This window comes from Diachasma alloeum, unplaced genomic scaffold (genome assembly GCF_001412515.2).
Source record: "Diachasma alloeum isolate Michigan unplaced genomic scaffold, Dall2.0 Dall_scaffold_00208, whole genome shotgun sequence".
Taxonomy (NCBI): domain Eukaryota; kingdom Metazoa; phylum Arthropoda; class Insecta; order Hymenoptera; family Braconidae; genus Diachasma; species Diachasma alloeum.
This window is the reverse complement of record NW_021680373.1, coordinates 761563-780092: the sequence shown is the minus strand read 5'-3', so window position 1 is coordinate 780092 and position 18530 is coordinate 761563. Positions and strand designations below refer to the sequence as shown.

Genomic DNA, 18530 nt, shown 5'->3' with positions numbered 1-18530 from the left:
CAAGGGCTATCAGCATCGTGCCACCCTAGTCAGACACACGAGACACGAGTGCGGAAAGGAGCCGCAATTCAAGTGTCCCTATTGCGCTCATCGCACCAAACAACGGGGCAATCTTTATCAACACATAAGGACCAATCATCCCGGGAAAAATGTCTTCTCGAGTAGCATTTAGCTGCAGTTATCGCAGTCTCGAGTGAATAACTGCGCAGAGGATTTCATTTACTGTTAACGATTAATTAGTTGAATGAAAAGAAATACACGGAGAACAAAATTACCGAACAAGTAGCAAAATTCACCTTTTTCTCGCACCTCTTCACAAGCATCTCACAAATTTTACCGTTCGTTCGCTAAAAATTCCCTTAAAAAAGGGGAAATTGTGATGCCATGGTATTTTTTTTCACCGTGTATTTCTCACGATTTGTTATATCTATTAAAAAAATGAATCTCGTTAACAATTGATGAATCCTTCCATTAAATTCTTCCCCTTCAACTTAATTCGAACAAATTATTTTATTGTAAACAATTGAATTAACGATAGTTCGTTACCCACGAGACTTGTTAGATTGATGAATTCAACTCCAGTGGAATAATAAAACGTCTGATGTTTAAGAGATTGTGAAGATGTTCTTTCACCAAATTGGTAGATAACTTTCAGGGGAGTGGAGGATTGCATGCGGCAATTGTGGCATTTACCATGCTAGAGGTGGCGGGGTCGGCGATGACGAGTGTATTTTAAAAAATTCTAGGAGAATAGATTCTAATGGAGTTGTTCCCTTGATTTCAGGTACCTGGTCAGGGCCTCGTCGTATCGTTCATCCGGGCTTTCCTGGATACACACGGGGTCCCACTTATGCACCGAGAACTAGAAGGGCCAATGTCTGTTTAGACAAACGGCCCGGATGTTATTACTGTCCCAACTGTGGAAAGGGATATCGTTGGCTGAGAAATATGAAGAATCATCTCAAAGTCGAGTGTGGCAAGGATCCCAGCGAGTGCTGTCCATACTGTCCACACAAAACAAGATACAAGAGGAGCCTCCAGAAACACATACTGAGAATGCACTCAACATAAACTAGAATTGATAATAATCTGACTAAAATTATTAAAATTAGTTTGTTGTACGGTTTTATGCAAGGTGTTTGCTAATTAAAAAGTCTGATGTTTTGCTCAGGATTAATGTGATATCATTGTTATGTTTCACCTACTGCTAGTGATGACTATTTCACGCTTCTCTCTACTTCTATCCCCAGAATTGCGTCGAGATATCAACATATAGTCTTGATTAATCCTGTTGAATTGTTATTTTTTTTATCAATAATAGTTTTTTCATTGCAGGTTCTAAGTATCCCTGCAAATTTTGTGGACGGATATTCTCTTGGCCATCGAGTCGTCGTCTACATCAGAAAGTTGCGTGTGGAAAACCACCGAATTACTACTGTACACAATGCAATTACAAGTCAAACTTCAAGGGAAATCTCAAGAGACACTTGAAGTCAATGCATAAAATATACATGTGGTGATAACGAGACTAGTTCGAGTTTAATAAAATTATACATTATTCACTGATTTATTACTCGAACCTTTTTCATCATTTGCACAAGATAATGCGTTTATTTCAGAGAAGGAGAGGTACTGGATTTCCGTTTTTTCGTCTGGTTTATTTTTCTGTTATTTAAAAAAACTGTCGGGAGGTTCTGAGTATCCTAGCAAATTTTGGGGGCGGATATTGCCGTCTACATGAGAAAATTGAATTACTGCTGGAGACAGTGTTATTACAAGTCAAATTTCGCAGGAATCTCAAGCGACACTTCAAATCAATGGATAAAATATACATGTGATGATAATAAGATTACGTGGAGATTAATAAAATTGCGCCCTATCCGCTGATTAATTGCGCCCATTTTTTTTATCATTTGCTGAAGACAATTCATTTATTTCAGAGAAATAGACACCCGGGATCAAAGAGAAGAAGAGGTAATGAATTTCCGTTTTTTCTTCTTCATTTTTTTCTGTCATTTGAAGAAACTATCGTGAGGCATGCGCTTCGATGTTAGAGGCTAGCCAATCACGTGCTACATCCTTCGTCCGTGGAAATCCCCCGCCTCTATCTTTCTAACACCCACGGATTATTTTTCAGATCCACCGATGTTTCCCATCGTCAGGCCACGTCTCCACGTCTGCCCGAGATGCGGACAGATGTACTCGTGGGCCTCAAACCTGCGAAAACACCTCAAAATGGGCTGTGGCATGGTGACCTGTGAGACCCACTTCGCCTGCCAATACTGCCCATACAGATCGAGAATCCAAGCCAGCTTTCTCAAACATCTACTCTCAGTCCACAATATCAAGTAAATCAGAATAAATCAAAACCAAAGAGACTCAAATATTGTACTTATTGTATTTTGTATTTACGAGTGGAGACGTTTTCGCGCGAGAAGACACAAGGCTGATTAATTCTGGCCAGTACTGAAGGCTTTAATGTGAATTGTGAAATAACAGAAGACGAATATTATTAGATTTTACATCCTGGATCAGTGTAATATTCTTGTTGTATCTGTGACTAGGGGAGGGTGAAACAAAATGGACACTTCACTTATCTCTCAATGTTTCTAACTCAGAAACAGATTAGGCAATTGAGTTCAGTCTAGATAAAAAATACCCCATTCAATAAACAATTCAATGAATTATTGAGATTAAAAATAATGAACACTGTATTTTTAATGTTAATAATTCATTGATGTACACGTTTTTCTCTTTAAAATGAGAATTTCAAATGACAAGTGTTCATTTGTCTCATTTCCCTCGACTCATCAAACAAAAACAATGTACTTCGCTTCGAACTATCATGTAATGTGTAATGATCTCATCATTAATAAATTTGTGTACATAAAACGAAGGTGTCGGTGCTCCCGTTCCAATAACGTTTAACATTCTCCTCCAATTCAACGTGAGAAAGTTATTCACAATTCCAACTGATTAGCTGATTATTTGTTTCAGTGGATTGGCCAACGTATGGCCCTTGGATGGACGAGTGGAATGAGGCCGATAGTATCGGGGATATGGTGCACTTGCATCCAAAGTGGAGAAACAAATTACTCTGTCCAGGATGTGGAAAGCCCTTTGCCAGTTATGATCATCTCTCCGCGCACAGGAGAAGATACTGCGGTGTAGAACCGAATATTGTCTGTGGATATTGCAATCATCGTTGCAAACGCGTTTGGGACATGAAGGTCCACTTAACTGGGGTCCACGGAATACCCAAAGCTGATATCAATATCGATCGAGATATTATTAAACTAGGAAATGAATGAGTCTGAGGAGAAATCATTATCGCAATTAAATTTTTGTTATGGAATTTCTGGAGTTTATTTATTTTGTCGATGTGGATGGTAGAGGTGTGTGACGAGTTGTTGGAGATTTTTTTGTCAACGTGAACTTTGAGGTTTATGTGTTTGCTAGTTGTTCGTGAGGTCTCAGGACTCGTTTTAATCATTTTTCCCTGTGTTTTTTCTGTTTACAGTACGACTGAGACCGAAATCGCGTGGACGGTATCACAAATTTTATAACGACGCAAGACTGATTAGGGCTATGGAGGCTGTGGCACAGGGAATGTCACTCAGAAGTGCTGAAACTGCCTTCAAGATACCGAGGACAACACTTCAGAGATATATTAAAAGAGGACTGCCTCTAAAATTCTTCAACAATCGACCGTCTTGGTGAATGATTGAGTCATGTAATGGAATCGCTTTAATAAATATTTTTGTCACATCGAGAGCTCTTCATTTTTTCATCACCGATAATGATTGAGATGTCGTGTGAAGAAATTAATAAACTCATTGATGCATGTGTATAGGAGAATTGCGGAGAATTGTGAGGGGATGAATGTTTGATTAATTGGTCTTCAATTTTTCGTGTTTTTCAGAGTCGCGTGTTCGAGGCTTTGTCACTTGCCCGAAGGTCACTTACTCGTGCCAAAATTGCGGGAAGATCTACAATTACTACTCGAGCTTGGCGAGACACCTCAAGCACGAGTGTGGGGTTGCGCCGAAATTCCAGTGTCCACTGTGTCCGTACAGAACAAAACACAAGTCCACTTTGAATACCCATCTCAATGGGAGACACACGTGAATTATCAGGGATTTTTGTGGCACGTTTAATGGCCAAGGGAGTGAAGCTGAATCACTGGAATGAAGACATTTAAAAATTCTCTAGTGATGTGCACCATTAGAGTCTAGAAGTTTAAACCCACAATGGGGGGATGAATGAAGAATAAAGTATTGATCCCTCGTGTTTGTTAATTTGGGATTTTTATTGTTCTAATGAGATTCTAATTGATTGTAGGAGACAAACCACTAACTGCCATTACTTCGCCCAAAGTTGCTTGAGTATGAATAATCTAACAAAAACCTTCAATTATCTTTTCTTTTCAGGCTGGAAACATAATATAATGTTCACGTTGTGGCAGATGTTACAAAATCCAGACATCATTGCGTCGTCATCTAATCATTGAGTATGAAAATCACATCAGCCCGAATTCCCCTATTTAATCTCATGTGTCCTCAATGGGAGACTCTTGAGAATTATCCAAGAGAGTGAAGCTAAATCACCGGAATGAAGACATTTAAAAATGCTCTAGTGTTCTTTACCATTACGCTCTAGAAATTGAAACCAACGAAGGGAGGGATGAATGAAGTATAAAGTATTGATCACTCGTTTGTTAATTTTGGGATTTTCATTGTTCTAATGAGATTCTAACTAACTAGAGGAGACGAGCCACTAACTGTCACTGCTTCGCCCAAAGATTCTTGAGTATCAATAATCTAACAAAAATCTTCAATTATCCTTTCTTTCCAGGCTGGAAACAAAATCCCGGCAGTAGCTGGCCCGCATTTAGATGTTCACGTTGTGGCAGATGCTATAAAATCCAGACATCACTGCGTCGTCACCTGATGATAGAGTGTGGAAAACCACCGCAGCACAAATGCCCCTATTGTCCCCATTACAGCAAGTACAGATCGAGCATAACAAAACACATATTACACATTCACGGTGGACTTCTCCATCCCTAACGCCTCACAAATACTTGTACCAATCTCTCAATAAACTTCATCTGAATGAAGAATGGACCATTTTTACATTAGCTGTAGCATGATTATTCTATCTGATAGGAAATAAGAACGTTGTATTTAGACTAATGAAATCTATCAATTTCAACAAACTCCAATGTTCCATAATTTTCAGGTTTCATGCATCCCGCATACGTAAGACGCACACCTACCCGCAGGAGAATGAGAGGACAGGGCAGGCACTTGTGCCATAACTGTGGTCGTCGTTACCACGCGGAGAAGAATCTCAGAAGACACGTCGAGAAAGAGTGCGGAAAAGAACCGACTTTCCAGTGTTCCTACTGTCCCTATCGATCGACATACAAATCCTACCTCGAAGTACACATGTCAAAGCACAAAAAACGAGGCTTCCATCCGCGCCCCAGTTGCACAAATCCTTACGGCTATGCCCCTTGAAGATATCAGTGTTTGGGAGAAGAATAGGAAATAAATATCTAAATATTCTAATCTAAAATCATTCATTTTGTGAATTTTTGTTTGCATTCGCAGTTTTTTCAAACGAATTAAACTACTGATAATCGATAATGTACCTTTGTATAACGAAAAAATGAATTTCTTACCCCTCATTCCTTGCTTCATTTCCGGTAGAAATTGAATGAAATCCTATACATAATTAACAAACAGTAGAAAACTCGAAATCATGATAATTCATCTCGAACTTCATCTAACATGAACTCTGTTTCAGGGAGGGAATATAGCCCAGCGAATTGGACAGTGCCGACCCTTCCCTCGACATCAAGAGACCCAGGAACAGCGTCGGGTCGTCGTCTGCGTTCCACAACCGTCAGCGATGATTTTTACAGTTCAAAGAACAGAGTTCGTCGACTGGGTCCGAGGAAGTACCTCTGCACCGACTGTGGCTCGACATTCGCCCTGAAAGCCTCACTGGCGCGTCACCACTCGGTGGAGTGCACTCGAGACCTCACGAAGATGGCGAGAAGCCCAAAGCCCCAGATGAAGATAAAGACAGTGAATATTCTGAGACCTGCCAAGGTCAGCAAGCCTCACCCCTCGCAGGTGCGGGTCATCCTGCCAAATCCAGGGCTGCTGATCCCCATTGAAATGAAAAATGTTCCCGAGACACCGTCTGCCCCTGTCCCTGAGACACCAATGAAAAAAAAGAAGAGAAGCCACACCTGCAAGAGATGTGGCAAAATCTACGCTTTCTACACATCTCTCTGGCGACATCTTCATTATGAATGTGGAATGGAGCCGCAGTTTACGTGCGAAATATGTCGTTTGCGTTTCGCTCAGAAGAGCAATCTCGAGCGACACATGCGCAACATGCATCCCACCGCTAATATCACTCTACCGTAAATGAAAAATCGTTCGAAAACGTAAGTTACATCAGGGGGAATATGAAATTAGTTGTTGAATTTACACCTGCATGTGCACTGGGGCTTGGGATGTCGAGTATTCGTTCTAATTCCACATTAATCGACACTAATTAATCATCATTAATGGTTTATTAATCGTCATCGGTTTTTCTCTGTTGATTTTCAGTTATGTCGAGGCCTAAAGTCTACAAGAGAAGGTCCAGGCCATTGAACGAAACCCTCGACGAACGAAATCTCAAGTGTCCACACTGTGGTAGAGTCTACAAAGCCAAGAAGAATCTCACGACACATATGAAACTCGAGTGCGGGGGACAGAGGCATTTCGCCTGTGTCGTTTGTTCCTCTAAATTTACCCAGAATATTGGCCTACGACGACACTTGATGCAGCAGCACAATATCTATCTGCCGCCAAAGTTTACTGTGCCGAAGAGAATATTCTCGAAAGAGAGAATACATTAGGATGTAAATTTTTTTTTCGTTATCAGTGATATGAGTATGATTTTTGTTCCACATGTGATAGAGAATGCGGCCATTTTTTTTTTCATCTTACATTATGATGATCAGTTCGATTATTTTGGTTAATGAATGGAGTTTTGATTATGTGCATTGACGATAATTCGCGAAGCGAGTTCTGAGGATTATGACAGATATACGATGTACATGAGGTTGTAATAAAATCCTTGAAGATTTATATTGAAATTTCGCACGAGTGGTTTCCGTTTTCTTTCGTATTTCAGCTCACGAATGAGAGATAGTCAATTATAATTGTGGAATTTTTAATAAAAAACTGGTTTTTTATTATTCACAGCGTTCGAAGAGAACTTCGTTGATCAAGTCCAGCATCTAAGCTACATTGATCGACATCATTTATCACCATTAAAGTTTTATTTATCATTTCCGGTTTTCTCTGTTGGTTTTCAGTTACGTCGAGGCCTAAAGTCCGTAAGAGGAGGTCCAGACCATTGAACGAAGCCCTCGACGAACGAAATTTCAAGTGTCCACACTGTGGGAGAGCCTACACGGCCAAGAAGAATCTCGCGACACACATGAAATTCGAGTGCGGAGGGCAGAGGCATTTCGCCTGTGTTGTTTGTCCCTCTAAATTTACCCAGAATATTGGTCTACGACGACACTTGATGCAGCAGCACAATATCTATCTGCCGCCAAAGTTCACTGTATCGACGAGAATACTCTCGAAAGAGACAATACATTAGGATCTAGATTTTTTTCGTTATCACTGATATGAACATGAGTTTTGTTTCACACGCGACAGAGAATGCGGCCATTTTTTTTTTCGATTATTTTTGTTAATGAATGAAGTTTTGATTGTCTGCATTGATGATTATGATATCCATACGATGTACATGAGGTTGTAATAAAATCCCTGAAAGTTTATATTGAAATATCGCACGAGTGGTTTCTGTTTTCTTTCGTATTTCAGTTCACGAATGACAGATAATCAATTGGAATTGTGAAATTTTTGATAACACATTGGTTTTTTATTATTCACAGCGTTCGAGGAGTACTTTGTTTCTCAAGTCCAGCATCTGAGCTACCTGAATCGAGAGTCCGGGGACCATTTCGATCCGTATCAAATGTCATTTCCCCGACCCTCACACCATTACCCCGAGATACCAAGGAATGCCCAGAATGGAGGGATTTCTTGCGTTTGTGGAAAGACTTACTCCCTCAAACGAAATCTTCTGAGGCACATGAAGTACGAGTGCGGAGGGCAGAGAAGATTCTGTTGCAACATGTGCCCAGCTAAATACAAACAGAAGTGCAAATTGACGCAGCATCTTCTACGACACCATAACTTCGTCAGTGGGGATAATCGGGACTCTCTCCTCTAACGACTAAAACTCGCGTGAAGTGTTTGCAGACAAAATTATCGAACAAATTAACTGGAGACGTGTTAATTTTTGAAGAATAACCGAATAAATTCCACAGAAAAATTGCACGAGGAGTTTCTTGACTCTTTCTGTAAGAATTTGTTATTTTCTTCCCTTGATGAGAGATCTAACTGGGAATTCATTTCGAGAATCATGTGACATAATCCAGAATTTTCTCTTTCTGTTCGCAGGTTTGGACTCTTCGTTGCACACGTGCCCCCAGTGCAGTCGCAGTTACACACAACGATCGAATCTCCTTCGACACATGAGATACGAGTGCGGGGGTGGGCGTTACTTTCCGTGTTACTATTGTCCAGGAAGTTTTACCCAGAAAACGAGTTTGCAACGTCATTTAGCAGCTAAACATAAAAATCACACAATACCATTTGATTTTATGTAAATAATATTGTTTTGTAAATAAACAGGCTGACGATACTAATTAATGATGAGCTCTTAATTACAGAGGACATGTAGATTTGAACATGATTCGTATTACAGAGTATCAAATTCAGAATAATGATCAAAATCCTAGGGCAATTGTCAACAATAAGTCATCTTTCTGTTTCCAGATCTCGGTGAATACTTCGTCGACCAAGTTCAGCATCAGAATTACCTCCAAATGGACTCTACTGTACACTTCGATCAGTATTATCAACCAGTTTCATTACCGCCTCTCCCTCAACCCCGGAAGCCCCAGCCAGTTAGAGCATTTTATTGTGTCTGTGGAAAAACTTATTCCCTGAAACAAACTCTCGCCAGACACATGAAATACGAGTGCGGAGGGGAGAAAAAATTCTGCTGCCACTTGTGCGCGAAAAAATACCAACAGAAATGCAAATTGAGGCATCATCTTCACCGAAAACACAATATTGATGTTGACAAAGCTCGGGAACTTCTTCGTAACAATTGAAATCCATATCGTGTTGAAATAAATTATCAAACAAGCGTGTTAATTCTGGACATTATCGAATAAATTTGAGAAAAAAAACAGATTTCTTCACTTCTTTCCGGAATTTCTTCACTCCCTGTTTCATTCATGAAATTTTGGTTCATATTACTCAGCATTAAATCCACAAAATAGGAATAGATATCATGGAATAACGATTAACGTAAAAGCCAGGTTTCTGTTCCCAGATATCAAGCAGTTCATCATAGAAGAGGACTAGTATGAAAGCTAAGTATAGTAAGAGACACATGAAACACGAGTGTGGGGGTGGGTGTTACTTTTCTTGTTTCTATTGTCTAGGAAGTTTTACCCAGAAAACAAGTTTGCAACGTCATTTAACAGCTAAACATAAAATTCTTACAATGCCATTTGATTTTATGTAAATAATATTGTTTTATAACTAAACGGGCTGAGGATACTAATTAATGATGAATTCTTAATTACAGAGTTCATGTAGATTTGAACATGATTAACATTCCAGAGTGTCAAATTCAGAATAACAATCAAAATCCTAGGGCAATTGTTAACAATAAAGTCAAATTTCTGTTTCCAGATTTCGCTGAGTACTTCGTCGATCAAGTCCAGCATCAAAATTACCTTCAAATGGACTCTACTGTACACTTCGATCAGCATTATCAATCAGTTACATTACCCCAACTCCCTCAGCCCCGGAAGCCCCAGCCAGTTGCAGCATTCTATTGTGTCTGTGGAAAAGTTTATTCACTGAAACGAACTCTCGTCAGACACATGAAATACGAGTGCGGAGGGGAGAAAAAATTCTGCTGCCACTTGTGCGCGAAAAAATACCAACAGAAATGCAAATTGAGCCATCATCTTCAACGACAGCACAATATTGATGTTGAGAAAGTTCGAGAACTTCTTCGTAACAATTGAAATCTGTATCAAGTGCCTGAAAAAATTAGCGTGCTAATTCTGGACGATATCGAATAAATTTTAGAAAAAAAAAAAAATAGATTCCCTCATGTCTTTCCGGACTTTCTTCACTTCTTGCTTCGTTCATGAAATTTTGGTTCATATTACTCAGTAGCAAACTCATAAAATTGAAATAAAAGTCATGGAATAATGATTAATGTAAAAGCTAGGTTTCTGTTCCCAAATATTAAGGAATTCATCATAGAAGAGAACTAGTATGAAAACTAAGTAGTAACAGACACAGGAAATACGATTGAGAGAAGAAAACAAATCTCCCGTCATATATGCAAGAGAAATAATTCTGCTGTCTTGAAAAACCTCGATAACTTCTTCGTAATCATTGAAATCAGCATCAAGTGTGAAAAATCTAATAAAATTGATAGAAAAAACAAATTCCTCTACTTCTTCTTTCGGAATTTTTTCACTTTTTGCTTTGTTCATGACATTTTCGTTTGTATTACAAACCCAGAAAATTGAAGTAAAAATCATAGAACAATGATTAACAAAAAAAGCCATGTTTCTGTTCTCAGGTCTCAAGGGATTCATCGTAAACGAGGCGATAGATATCAAGGAGTTTATCGTGGAAGAGGACCAGTTCTACATAGTAACAGACTCCGTGGGAAGCCTCAATGATAATCGAGAGGCCCCACTGTCTCGCCCTCGTCGACGTCACACGGGCCAGGCAGGAGAATTTCCATGCGTTTGTGGAAGAACTTACTCCTTCAAACATAATCTCCTCAGACACTTTAAATACGAGTGCGGTGGGGAGAGAAAATTTTGCTGTAACATGTGCTCAGCCAGATACAAACAGAACTGCAAATTAACAAGACATTTCCTTCGCCATCATGACATTGTTATCGAAAAATCTCGAGACCCATTGGGCAAACGCTGAGACTGCCGACAAAAAAATGAATCAACAGAGTAAATAATTGAGGTCGTGTTCATTTTCAAAGAATGGCCGAATAAATTTCATGGAAAAACCGTATGATTGCCTCATTTTTTCCTCAAGAAATGCTGTCTTTATTCAACAAGTTCACGCTTTCACCTCACAATGCCATTGTATTTACGCGAAACGATAAGATCTACTTGCGATTAATTTCATCGACTCAATATTCCCTCATTTCTGTATTCCAAAGCTAGTCGAGTGTATTGAAAATAGGTTCACCTTTCGTAAATTCAGAGTAAAACAATGATTAACAGAAAAGCTTTATTTCTGTTCCCAGATTTCACCGACTTCTTTGTCGACCAGGGCTTGCAACATAACTACATGCAAACGGATTCTACAGATAACTTCGATCATTATCAACAAATCCCGGCGTCTCACCCCAATCAATGGCGAAAGACTGAGTCGGGGGCATTCGCTTGCGTTTGTGGAAAAACTTATTCCCTCAGAAGGACTCTCGGTAGACACATGAAATACGAGTGCGGAGGGGAAAAAAAATTTTGCTGTCACTTGTGTCCAGCTAGATACAAACAGAAATGCAAATTGTCACGACATCTCCAAACACATCATAATCTTAGGAAAGATCGAGACCCTCTGCTTTAACGAGGAAATTCGCATCGAGTGTCTGTAAAAAATTATCGAAGACATGATTAATGTGGCTAACGAAGAAACGTGTCAATTTCTAAAGAATTATTTAATAAATTTAAGAGATGAGACGTATGAATTGAATTCCTTACGTCAAAACACAATCTCCTCATATTCTTCCTTTAATGAACTAGCGAATTGTGAATATTGTTCGAGAAATATGTTTCGTAGTTCAGGAGATCTCTCTGTTCACAGGTTTGTCAACATTAGATGAGGATATGGAAAAGACGAATATCATTATTTCTGGTATTTCTCTTCCCTAGATGTTACGAAGTACGGAAGGAAGAGAATATTCTGTCTATGACGAAATCATTGAGCAAATGATAAATGAAGTGATTAACGAAGAAACGCGACAATTTCTGAAGAATTATTTAACAAATTTCACAGAAAAATCGTACGAATCACTCCATCCATCCATTAATACACTATCTCCTGTTTTTTCCTTTCATGAGCCATCAAATTGTGAATAATGCTCAAGAATCATGTTTCCGAATCAACAAGAACGTCTTTCTGTTCCCAGATTTAGACTCTTCAACTCTCCAAAGCCAAAGATTTAAGACATCAGCTGAAAATCCACCCCAAGTTATTCTCTATCTTCATATTCTCTGTCATTTTTTGGCTCACATTACATACAACCAATCCCAGAAAACAAAAACCCAAATCTCAGAACAACTATTAATAAAAAAATCCCATTTCTGTTCCCAGATTTCACCGACTTCTTCGTCGACCAAAGCCGTCACCAAACCTATCTAGAGCTGGACTCGACGGAGCACTTTGATCACGACTACCAACAACTCCCCCAATCTCACCCCCATCAACACCGCACCCCCCCGTCAAGTGCAGCATTCTCCTGCGTATGCGGAAAAGCCTACTCCCTCAAACAAAATCTCCTCCGACACATGAAATACGAGTGCGGAGGTGAGAGAAAATTCTGCTGTCACTTGTGCCCGAGTAAATACACTCAGAATGGCACCCTCAGACGTCACCTAACTCGTCATCACAACGTTGTCGTTGGAAAAATTCGAATGCCAACAATTCACCAGTGAAATTCTAATCTATTAAGAATTATGGAATAAAGTTGAGATAAAAATCACACGATTTGCTTCACTCCTCCTTCCAGACTATTCTTTATCACTCCCCAACCCCTCATTATTCAAGAATATCATTCGATAATTCAAAACATCTTTCTGTTCACAGTTTTTCTCAATCCATTATCCCACATCTGCTCGAGATGCGGTCGGTGTTACACTCAACGCTCGAATCTCCTCAGACACACTAAATATGAGTGCGGGGGTGGGCGTTTCTTCCAGTGTCACTACTGTCCAGGAACGTTCACCCAAAAAACGAGTTTACGACGTCACTTGACGAGGAAACATAAAGATAATACAATACCCCTTGGATTTTTGTAAAAATGATAATAATAATTTATACAGAATAAGATTGTGGATGATACACGGAAAGAAAAACTTCAGGGAAAATTACGTGAGAAAACGTAAAAGTGAGGCGAAATGCTTTTTCAATAATTTTTATGTGAAAACACGTAAATCGAAAAAATTCGGAGCAAAAGATCAATTTTCCCTCTTGAGTTCTGGAATTTTTATGAAACGAAACGCGATTTTTACGAGCGACGCACCAGAATTACGTCAGCAAACGTAATTTTCAAGTGATTTTCATGGTTTTTTTCATTTTTTTCCTCCGTGTAGTCATCCGTAAAAAATAGCGAAACTGTTGGTGCATAGTAGATATTTTGATAAATTATATAATATTAAAGTTGAAATATAAATTACCCAATCAATGAAAATAGAAACAAACAGCGAATTTGAGTATTCTTTTAAATCAGAAATCTAATTAGCGGAAACCGACTGCCAACAGGAAATCATCGGGAATTGAATGCCGGAGGCAGAGCATAAGAAAATGGCTTGAATCATTATAATCGAGTGCGTTAACATTTACCCACAAATGAAAAAATTATGAATTACAAACTGTTCATTGCGGATGACGTTAAATAAGTGCATGTGGAATGCTTCGCTTGGATCCCAAATAACTAATACCTCGCGAAGACCATAAGAATAAAAAAAATCGATGCAATAATCTGTTCGATAATCCATTATCTCTATTTTCCAGAGCCTGTACTGTTCTCCGAGGGACTGGATCCCCACCAGCTGAGAGAATGCAAACAAACTCTGCAGTGCCTGAAGTGCACAAGACAGTATAAAACCTGGAAAAGTCTCCGTCAGCACATGAATTTCTTCTGTCAAATGGAACCAATCTATCCCTGTCCCTATTGCGATCACAAAGCGAGAATGACAACGCTCTTAAAGTATCATGTCCAAAACGAGCATGGAAAAGATCCACTAGAAATACAAATCCTTGTTTAATCTTAAACCATTAATCGCATTACATATTGAAATAAAGCTGATTTAATTGACAAAGTAGTGTTTGTACCTTCCCTAGATCTATTAATCTCATCGATCTAAGGTGCAAGAAATACCTGCTCTACCACTAACACAACTGATGATTGTTTCAGGTCCGAATTTCGTCAATTACCCATTCGTCCAGTATCAACTGCCCTCGGGACGGCCAGAGTCACCTGATCAGCGACTTCTGGCGAGGACTGAGGTCTGCCAGAGGTGCGGTAGAGGATACTCACGACGTTACAATCTCCTGAGACACTTGAGGACCGAGTGCGGAGTACCGAGGGTCCATCGTTGCACAATTTGCCCTTACAAAACCAATCGAAAAGACAGTTTATACAGTCACATGCGAAGACACAAGCAATAAATCATGAAAACCCGTTAATTTTGCATTATTTGTATTGATCCTGTGATAATGTAACGATGAGAAACGACTAGTTAATACTCGTAATACGCGATCACCAAGAAATGAAGTCATTTCAACTCTTTAAATTATTGATATAGATAATTTTTTATGTTCCAGAGGCACCTTGGAACCACCCAGAGTACATCAACATTCAGGGAGCCTTTCCAGCACCCGTTCAATGCCAATCGCTCATTAAAATCGAACCGCAAGTCTCCAATCCCTCAACACTGAACCCGACAGCACCCGGTTACAGGCGCCCTACGTGCCCCCACTGTCACAAAGTCTATCCCCTCAAGAGTCTACTCAAGAAACATTTGCAAAATGGGTGCAAACTGTCGCCCAAACAATCCGCTTTTACATGCCCATTTTGCACGTACAAGAGCTCGTACAAAGCAAATTTCGAGAGGCACATGAGAAATCTTCATCAGAATAGTGGAGCGCAAAAATTCGGATGTCGTCTCTGTCATTTCCGTAGTAATTACAGCTATTGCTTGACGAGACACATGAGAAAGTGTCATAGAACTGATGCCAATGTGACTCAGTGATGAATGTAATATAATTGTGACAATTCATCAAAGTTATTCTTACTTTTTGATAAATAATTTACTTGAAGATTAATAAAATCACACTTCTTAATTATTAATAGCATTCGTTAATAGGTAATGAATGGTGTTAATATTTTAGAAGCCTCGTTAACAGCAACTAAATTTTTCCATATTCTCTATCAAAATTGTAATGCAATTCCTACAATTCCTGAAGAATCTAGTCCAAAATGGACTTTTACGTGTCGATTTTGCACGTGCAACAGCTCATACAAAGCGAATTTCGAGAGGCAAATGAAAAATCATCATCGGAACAGTGGAGCGCAGAAATTCGGATATCGTCTCTGTTATTTCCATACTAATTAGTTATTCTTTGACGAGACACATGAGAAAGTGATGAATGTAATATAATTGTGACACCCCATCAGAGTTAGTCTTCCTTTTCGATAAATAATTCCCTTAAAGATGAATAAAATCATTGGAAATAATTCGAGGATTGAAACTTTAATGTTTTTATTCATGCTTGATGCCTGTTATCACCTGTGACTCATTGACTTTTATTTCGATCATTGCAGTTCTCCTTCTGGGGCAACTCGTCTTCGTACAGGTATTTTAATGACTCATTATTTGTTACAGGAACATCGGAGGATAATGAAGAAGTTGGTGGAGATCACGAAGAGCCTGAGTACGTGGACGAGGAGTCCCTGGAAGAAACCGAAGAGCTTCTGGAATCTCCAGGGCTTCACAAATCTCGTGAAATAAACGAGGAACAGGGGGAGAAGGATTCCTCGGTGATAGGTGTCGACGACATAATATATCAGTGCGAGCATTGTAACAAGATCTACCGCTGGTTCACCTCCCTGAAGCGTCACAGGAAGCTCTGCAAGCGAAACCACTTGAAGAGGCAGAAGAGACAGTCCGAAGTGGTGGAGGAGGTCCATCTTGCTGAGGGTGAGGAGGTCCATTTTGCTGAGAGTGAGGACGTCCAAGTTCACGTAGACGACTCGACGACCTCGAGAGCCTCGAGATCCCGTGAGATAATGAAGTATGCGATGATCAATGGAATCTACAAGTGCTGGGACTGCGGGAGGACCTACCACTGGGCCTCGTCACTCTCTCGTCACAGGGCAATCGAGTGTGGCCCGAGAAACAAGAAGGATTATGTGTGCGCTCTCTGCAGTTACAGAACTGCGTACAAGGGGAATTTAATGAGACACTTGAGGGCTCCTAGGCACCTCTTGAATCGTCAGTACGTAAAGCGAATTAATGAGGGAACTATGACGAGAGTTAAGTAGGTGGCGGTTGAGGAGTTGAAGGTGATTGACGGAGGGGAGAAGGGAGAGGAAGGAATGGAAGAGATGATTGTTGATGAAAACGTCGTGGGGAAGGATGAGACGTAACTGTCCCTTTTTTTCGTCTGTAGAAGAGTTGAGAGATTCCCGGAGATTTCAATAAAATGGTGAATTACAAGGCGTTTGAGATATCCCAAATAACGAAAATGTTTCCATTCTCTTCTTTTCCTTTTGTTGAATGTAATTCCATTTATTCCTAAGTATTTTTTGCAAGGGGAATTTTATGAGACTTGAAAGTTTTTAGGAATGCATCAATGAGGGAACTTCGAAATGTTTTGATTTCCGTTTTTAATTTGTTGAATGTAATTTAGTCTATTCTTAAGTTTTTTTGTGAGCGGAATTTTATGAGACTTGAAAGCCTTTAGAAGCGCATCAGCGAGGGAGGTGAGAAGTGAAGAGGTAATGGTTGAAGATCGAAAGATTATCGATGAAAACGTCACCGTAGGATGTTGCTTGTGGTGAATCACAAGTGGTTTGGAATGACTACTTTCGTGACGTAATTAATTATTAACGTAATTTTGAATTTTTTAAGTTTAGATGGAGAGCTTGCCCGGACAATTCCACTTGAAAACATCCTTATGTATTTACCCAATTACGAAAAGCGTTTTAAGAGTGCTTTTTGATGAATGAAGATGAACATTGGGATTCCCCCGTTTCACAACTTAAAATTGTGGCAGTAGGAGACACAAAGCAAGCGATAGAAGAGATGATTGGCAGAAAAATTCATAATGGAGGAGAATTATAATAAAGAGGAAACGTGAACCTATCGTTTCATTTTGTTATTTGGTATGAAGTCAAGGAATTTATATTTAGATGTGTCAATAAAGTGGTCAATCACAAGTGGTTTGAAATTAATGCTGACCTGATACCCCGAACAATGAATAATTAATCCACCTGACTTCTTTAAGTTTAGATTAAGAGCTTGTCTGGACATTGCCAAGCGACAACCGCTTTACAAATTTACCCAATCACCAAAAACGTTTGCTTGAAAGTGCTTTTTTGGTGAATGAAGATCAAAAGGAAGCACCAGAAGAAATGATTGACTGCAAAACTCATAGCAGAGAAGAATTGTAATGAAGAGGAGACGCGAACCAATCGTTTCATTTTGTTATTTGGTATGAAATTGAGGAATTTATATTTAAAACCTGTCAATAAAATGGTCAATCACAAGTAGTTCGAAATGACTGCTGACCCGACACTCCGAAATAAATAATTAATCCACCTGACTTCTTTAAGTTTAGATTAAGAGCTTGCCTGGACATTGCCAAGCGACAACAGCTTTACACACAAACCCCCACCTACAAAAAACGTTTGCTTTTAAGAGTGCTTTTTTAATGAATGAAGTTCGAAGTTTCACCCCAACCCCCCCCCCCCCCTTTTTTTTTTCACTCTGTCAAACGTAATCTAGTTTACTTCTAAGTACTCTCTGGACTGTCACCACAAACAGAAAAAATGCCCCAACAAATTAACAAGGTACACCTCGTTAATTGAAAAATTGTTATTTTTCTTCTTTCTGGTTGCAGCATACCGCAAGATGTACATGGGCGATCAAATGCTCGGCTACACTTGCACCAAATGCAGTAAATTCTACAAGATGTGGAGCAACTATTTGAAGCACAAGTGCGAACCCCCACAGTTCAAGTGCACCCTCTGTCCATTTGCTGCCTTCAAGGCGTTCATACTTCACGCACATCAGGCAGAGCAACACTTCAAAGTACCCTCGCCCAACTCCTAAATGGCCTCGTATCATTGACCCGGAGTTAAATAACAAAAATTGCCTTAAACAATGTTCTTCGTAGTTTGAAACAAGTCCCATCCAGTGGTAGGCCGAAGGGTCTATTTCAGTTTCACCTCTCACCCACCGCCTATCATTGTATTTTTTTCTCTCCAATATCGACATAGTCCACGTGTATCCTGTGTTACAATCTGTGTTCACCGAAAGCTTTTGAAGGATCTCACTCTGATCTTAGTGTTACACCTCTTATCCCCTCCTC

The 18530-nt window shown here is 39.6% G+C and overlaps 1 protein-coding gene across 21 annotated transcripts in view; it reads left to right on the top strand.

Moving 5' to 3' along the window:
• The window catches only part of LOC107036283 (longitudinals lacking protein), a 131114-nt gene that overhangs the window by 75606 nt on the left and 36978 nt on the right, over positions 1-18530 (top strand). The window contains exon 7 of one of the 21 annotated variants that reach the window (XM_015254154.2): positions 18060-18444. The exons of 12 other annotated variants lie outside the window; for them this stretch is intronic. In XM_015254154.2, the coding sequence (XP_015109640.1) occupies positions 18060-18271 (212 nt within the window). In that variant the 3' untranslated portion in view covers positions 18272-18444. Of the gene's footprint in view, positions 1-784; positions 1107-2997; positions 3327-3520; positions 3736-6629; positions 7163-8924; positions 9281-9854; positions 10628-12527; positions 12877-13946; positions 14235-18059; positions 18445-18530 lie in introns of those variants that run through there. 8 more of the 21 variants (XM_015254143.2, XM_015254113.2, XM_015254112.2 and 5 more) reach the window with 8 other exon arrangements.